This window comes from Limulus polyphemus, unplaced genomic scaffold (genome assembly GCF_000517525.1).
Source record: "Limulus polyphemus unplaced genomic scaffold, Limulus_polyphemus-2.1.2 Scaffold270, whole genome shotgun sequence".
NCBI classification, from domain to species: Eukaryota; Metazoa; Arthropoda; class Merostomata; order Xiphosura; family Limulidae; genus Limulus; species Limulus polyphemus.
The window spans coordinates 539,996-546,311 of NW_013665880.1; the positions used below are offsets into that span (position 1 = coordinate 539,996).

Below are 6,316 nucleotides of genomic sequence, written 5' to 3' on the forward strand. Positions count from 1 at the left end.
ATATATATATATATATATATATATACTGTAATAATGTTATATTTTCTGTCAATGTTTTAAGCATTTGAAGGATACAAAATACTGACTAATAGATTATCTTAGACAAAGATATAACTTTTAGAAGGTTAAAATGGCTTCAGAAGAAATGCATGCTTGTTAAAGATATATAAGGTTGGGTTGTAAAACTTCTGAGAAGTGAATCAGTGTTGGGATTTCTTTGCAGTAGATAGAAAGCAAATATTTGATATTTCTTTTGCAAGTTAGTAGTTTTTTTGCAAAAATAAGATGTTATACTTTATTTACAGTATCAAAGGTTTCTTTTATGAGATAGAACGAGCAACATACAGAAGTGTATTAAATTTCATTTTCAAGTTTCTGGCATAGTTTCCAAGGGAGAGAGTTTATTATTATTTTTTTAATCCTTATCAGTTAATTTTTAAGAAAGAATGAGCACAAAATGTAAAGCCAATGTTGAAAGCTTTTTTCTGAAATACTGAGCAATTTTTATCAGCAAGGTTATTGTATAATTTGTTTGTTTTCATGACATATGCTTTAGTGTCTTAAGCCCAAGTATGTATTATTATTTTTACCGGTAGTAAGCACATCTATAAGCCACCCTGAAAATACAGTTATTTTCCATGCATTATCTCCACAACAGAAAATAAAATTCTCGTTATTAATGCTAGACCTGCATGTCTGATTTATCATTAACTCCTCTTAATGTTAGAGCTCATTTAAGACCCTGTGATTACTTTTATGAAAAATCCAATTTTCTGAAACAAGTCACACTTGTTATAGAAGCATTAAATTAATGTAGTCTCACAACTACTCTCAGTTCTGTTGCAAAAAGAAACAAATAGTGAAGTACAAACGAAGTTTAAACTGTGTGACCACATAACACAAGAAAATTATATGAGTGATAAAATGTACTTGCTAAGACAAATTCCATCTGATTTTTCTTTAAACGTTTTATTTAAATAGGGTTTGTAGTTTTCTTTTTTATCAGATGTTATGAAAAAATATACATTTCACCATAATTTATCAAATTTGATAGAGTAACACAAGAAAGTCTCTTCATTGTAACTGGACTCCTCATCACTTATCTTTGTACATTTCTTTTATAAAGAATCCAAATTACTGTGTTTTCACTCTAGGTATATATTGGACATGAAGTTACTTAAAAACTTATAATATTTAAAATTTATTATGTTATTAGTATTATTAATGTTTCATTCCAGAAAGTGATTGTAAATGTCAAGTTACATTCATGTAGTGCTGTCAGCCATAGAGATGTTTTCTGTTGTTTATTGAATAGTCTTGTGATCATAATTTGGGGGGAAGTTTTAGTTGCAATATAACTTCTTAATTTATTGATTTTTAAAATATTAAATTGCATAGAGCTAATTTCTAGTCGTAGATATGTCTTTCATTTCTCTTTTGATATCTACTAACCTTTTGTACTTTCTTTGCCTGCTGCTTGCATTCATGATCATGGTTAATCCTGAAGCCTGGGTCTATAGTGGCTGAGGACCTACTTGCCTGTCCCCCCTCTTGATACTGAAGCCCATGGACGAGTACAGAATCATTATCCACTGGGCAACTATGATTGGGAGTTGGGGATAAATAGATTATGGAAACAAATTCACTGCACATGTATTACTTTACTTCTTTCTTTTACTTGTACATTCATTATAAGTATTTGAAGTCCAGGCAACTCTAATACTGTGTATTCTTAATGCAATTTTAGGACTTCTTACCTTTGAAATTATCGGTTCGCTGTTTAGTTTAATAGCTGACTTATCAACGTTTTATTCAGAGAATATATCTATCAACAAAGAGTACCTGAGAACTAACCAAATTAACTGGGTAATTTTATGCATTAGTTTCCAGATATTTTGCTTCTTGTATAATTTGTTTCCATAATCTATACTATTTAAGTGAATTGTATAATTTGAGTAAATGATTAGGAACTAATAGATAAATCACTTGTTACCTCTGTGTTCATGTTTCATAACTTCTTTAATTAGAGAAAATGAACTCGTTCCTGTGTGTGGAATGTAGAGAGATTTGGAGTTGAACAATGTTTGATCAGTCATTCAGCAGCTATACTAAAATTACATTCTGGCTTTATTTTCTATGTCTTAGTGCTGTCATCTTTGCTTTAAAAGGCAATATGATTTTGTATTTTTTCTATGTTGTATTAAAGCTTCTCATATCCTTATTCCTTCCCACTGAAGTCCTATGTGTGAGTTGATAAACTATATATATATAGACATACACAAAACATCACCTGAACTGTATCATTTCTCTAAACTTTTATGACATAAATAGAAATAAACTAAAAATTGTGAATTTTAAATTTATCTCTACCCATCAAGACATGTACAGTAGCTGTGATGTTGCTTTAAGTAAAAGATAAGATAAAAAATTATAAGACTTCTGTTACTTCTTTAAAAAAAAGATAGTGAAATTTTAATATTTTTTTTTTAGATTAGTCATAGCTGTTTTATTTTGTAAAATTGATCCGTCACAAATCTCGCTACACACACAGCTTATGTTGCTGTAACTTTGTGAAGTTTAGTAACTTTATGATGGAAATATAAGGATTTTATATGCTTGTTTTATTTTCTTACATTCATCAAACTAAGAATGGATACTCATCTTCAAGTAGCTTTAACATTTTTAAAGTGAAATGCTGTAAGTGTCATTGCAGCTTTATCAACAAAACTGAGAAACTTTGTCATATAAGTGAAAACAAAAATTAATGTTTTGCTTCAAAAACAATAAGAATATATACATAAAACTAAAGTATATTCGATTAATCATAAAATGAAAAGGAATTTGTGTTAAACAAATGGAATGAAGTAAGCTAGTGCATAATAGGTTCATATCAAAGTAAAAATTAGAAAGTGGAGGTGGAAGTACACTAGGACAAAACATGTAGATTAATGTACATGTACTGAAACACTTCTAGACCATTGCTGAAATTGTGACCAGCAGCTTGTTAATGAGTGTATAAAAGAATAAAAACATGTACTATATGAGGCTACATCAATGTCTGTTGACAGTCATCGGTTATTGCTGAAAAATATATTCTTAGTGTTTGTGATGCAAATTGCTAAGAGCTTTTTGTTTTCCACTTATATGACTTGGGTGTGTGTGTATATATACATAATTCTAAACAATACTTTAAATATCTGATCAGTGAAGCAGTAATGACTATGGAAGCCTATGCATGTTTAAGCTTTGAAATAGCTTATGTTCAATCAGACAAAAAAAAAATCATCAAAGTGTAACTTGTCTGGCAATTGATATTTCTTACAAAACTCAGTTTTGCTCTTTTTTTTGTCTTATTTATTTATCTGCAATTCATATTATTAATGCATATTTACTTTTGCTATAATTTTATTACAGTTTTTACTTACCATGAGTTAATTTAGCAGCTGTTCTTTTTATTATTTATTTTTACCTTGTTTGTTTTGAGATTATTTGCAAGACTTTAATTTCTCCTTTTCTGACATTATTATTATTTTTTATTTATTTTTCTGTAGTGTATGCTGTCACCAAGGCGAAGAATAAAGAGAAAAGTTAAATTGGTTTTGAGTTCCTTGTTTACATACTCTGTGTAAATATGTCACAGCTGTAAATCTGTCTCAGAGTACTGAAGGCAAATGATTTACTAAAAATACATAATTTTGTATATATAGCCTTTTTTCTTTTCCATAGCTAGTCAACAGGTTAGTAGCAAGTAATAACCTTCTATGTGAATTTTTTGTTATTGTTAATTGGGTGGTAAAAATGAAATGTTGATATATACTTTACAACTGTTTTTGTTCTTTGATTTTGTATTTCTTGTGTAGTACTTTTCTAAGACAATAATTTATAGGGTTGGGAAAATGTAGATTATTAGTAATGCTTTTTTATTTTAATATTTAAGTGCATTCTGTTTTTATTAAATTTTTAGAGCATTTGAAAGAAATATTAGAGGAAAATTCAACTGTTTTTCGTTCTGTTTTTACATGTTTTTTTTAATAGGTTGTCATAATTATTGTAGAAAAGAAGTTGATGCTTCTTTGACAAATTTTATTTTGAAATCTAAATGTTTTGCAAATAGTTTGCTTAAACCACTAAAATGTCACAACACCACAAGGTCAAACAGTAGTATTTGTTAGATCTAAAGATATTTTTATATAGGGAAGTAAGAGTTAGGCTAATAATATTAAAATAAATGACAAGTGAATGTATTGAATTGTTTATTTGTACAAAACTGAGCTACAATTTAATTTTTTAAGTTGTTTTGTATTCTACAATCGATAACATTATAGTCTATCTTAAAGTTTGGGTGAGAGGTTTTCAGTAAATTAGTCACAAAGTTTTGTTTTTATTTATGTGTTTTATTTTTCTATTCTTTAAAGTTATCCAGTATAAAAAGTTTCTTATTTTTAGAATATCTATAAGTCTGATAATGCATAATTCCCATTATTTGCAGTACCTATATATTATAATCTTGCATGTTGAATTGATAAACTTATTTTATTTCTAAATAAGAATGTTTTATAACCAATTTTCTTGATCTACCAATTTATGTACTCCACTGAAGTTCTTTTTCTACAATAATGCATTAAAATTCCCTTTAACTGGTATTCACTAGGCAACATTTATGTAGCTTGTGAAAGAAAGTAAGTTTCTGTAGGGTTCAAGTTTTTTATTACATATTCTTATAGTGCACAAGGTATGGGAAACTTTTTGAAACATCGAGAATTGTATTTATATATACTTCACAAGACGTATGAAATGATTTCAGTGCTTTCTACAATGATATCAAATATTTTGATTTCATAAAAGATGATGAAATAAATTTCTCTCTAAGCCATTATATATACTTCATTCTAAATATTTTATTCTATTTGCATTTAGGTGTAACTTCTGCTCATACCCATTCTCCCCTGTTTTCTTGTATAAATCTTTTTTAGTATTATCATAATTTGATATAATAAATTCATTACTTTTAGGCATAACTTAATATTTTACACTAGTGATAAAATAAATTGTTATCCCGCAGTAAATGTTTAAATTACTGTTTCATAGTTTAAGTTTATTGTTCATACCAAACGGTAGACTGGATATCGTTAAGAATTGAAAGAAATAGGGTACATCTCAACACCTGAAGGCTCATTACCATTGGTTTCACTAAAATATACCTACTGAAAGGTACCAGCTACTTAGAATATGTTTGTGGCTGCTTTTGTCTTTACTTGCAAGACCATGATTTGCCCATTAAAAACGAAAAAATGAACACCCAGTCACCCAGAGCAAAGTGTTTTCAGTCCAAAAGTGAAAGCTTATTACTTGAAGAAAAGTTTTTCTGTACTCCATTTTTCCCATCATGTTTCCAGTGAGTTATGCTAATATTTGATTCCTGTTTACTGTACATGTACATTCACATGCTAAGTAGTATCTGCTGTTAAAGATAACATTTGTTACTAATTATCAGTTTTAAAATTTTGTCAAAAATTAGTTGTGTAAACACGACTTCAGATGAATAAAAGTTATGATAAAAGTACTTGAACTTCAATACACTGTCTTCAAATAATTGAAGTAAAAATTATACAAGTAATACGCAAATTCACACTTGACGATAGATATGAATATGTACACACACACACATTGTGTTATATCTTTGCATGAACAAGATTATTTGTTTACTTTCCACGCAAGGTTACCCATATTTCATTTAGTAAGTGTTGTTTCCATAATTGCTTTTTTAGTCCTTGCTATATTTTAGTAACTTTTTATGCACTTTATACTAGTGGATACAGTTACACTTTACACTATTGAAACGTGTCAAAAACACATATTTTTCTCTTTAAACAAATCCTTTTACAATATTCCATCAAATAAGTTAAATCATATCCATTTGAGTTTGCGAGTACAACTATAGCTTTTAGAGTATTCTAATATCTCGTGCAAGCGTCACCCAGTGGTTAGCCTGACAAACTGTCGAGCTGAAGTTCCGTGTTTCACGTCATGTTAACCCTCTCACTTCAAAAACTAATTGTGCTCCGCTGTTTTGTGCGTTATAATAGTGGTAGTCAAATCACACTCTTCGGTCTGACAAGAGTCATTGGTGGATCACGTTAACCAACTGCCTTCCCATGATAATTAAAAGACAGCTAGCGCAGATACCTCCGGTGTAGCTTTGCGCGAAATGCGATAAACCATTTCAATATGACTTTGACGGTAAGTTACTGGGACAGTAGAAGACATTCGAGTATGTAGACGTATGTGAATGAGAACAATATAAGTTGGAATTGTT

General features: G+C 29.1%; 1 protein-coding gene across 3 annotated transcripts in view; it reads left to right on the forward strand.

The window, feature by feature from the left end:
- LOC106456906 (vesicle-associated membrane protein 3-like) overlaps nt 1–5,575 on the forward strand; it is a 34,215-nt gene extending 28,640 nt beyond the window's left edge. For 2 of the 3 annotated variants that reach the window (XM_013916282.2, XM_013916283.2), the window contains exon 6: nt 3,552–5,575. In XM_013916282.2, the coding sequence (XP_013771736.2) occupies nt 3,552–3,592 (41 nt within the window). In that variant the 3' untranslated portion in view covers nt 3,593–5,575. Of the gene's footprint in view, nt 1–1,507; nt 2,232–3,551 lie in introns of those variants that run through there. The other variant, XM_013916284.2, reaches the window with a different exon arrangement.
- Nucleotides 5,576–6,316: the final 741 nt, after the last annotated feature.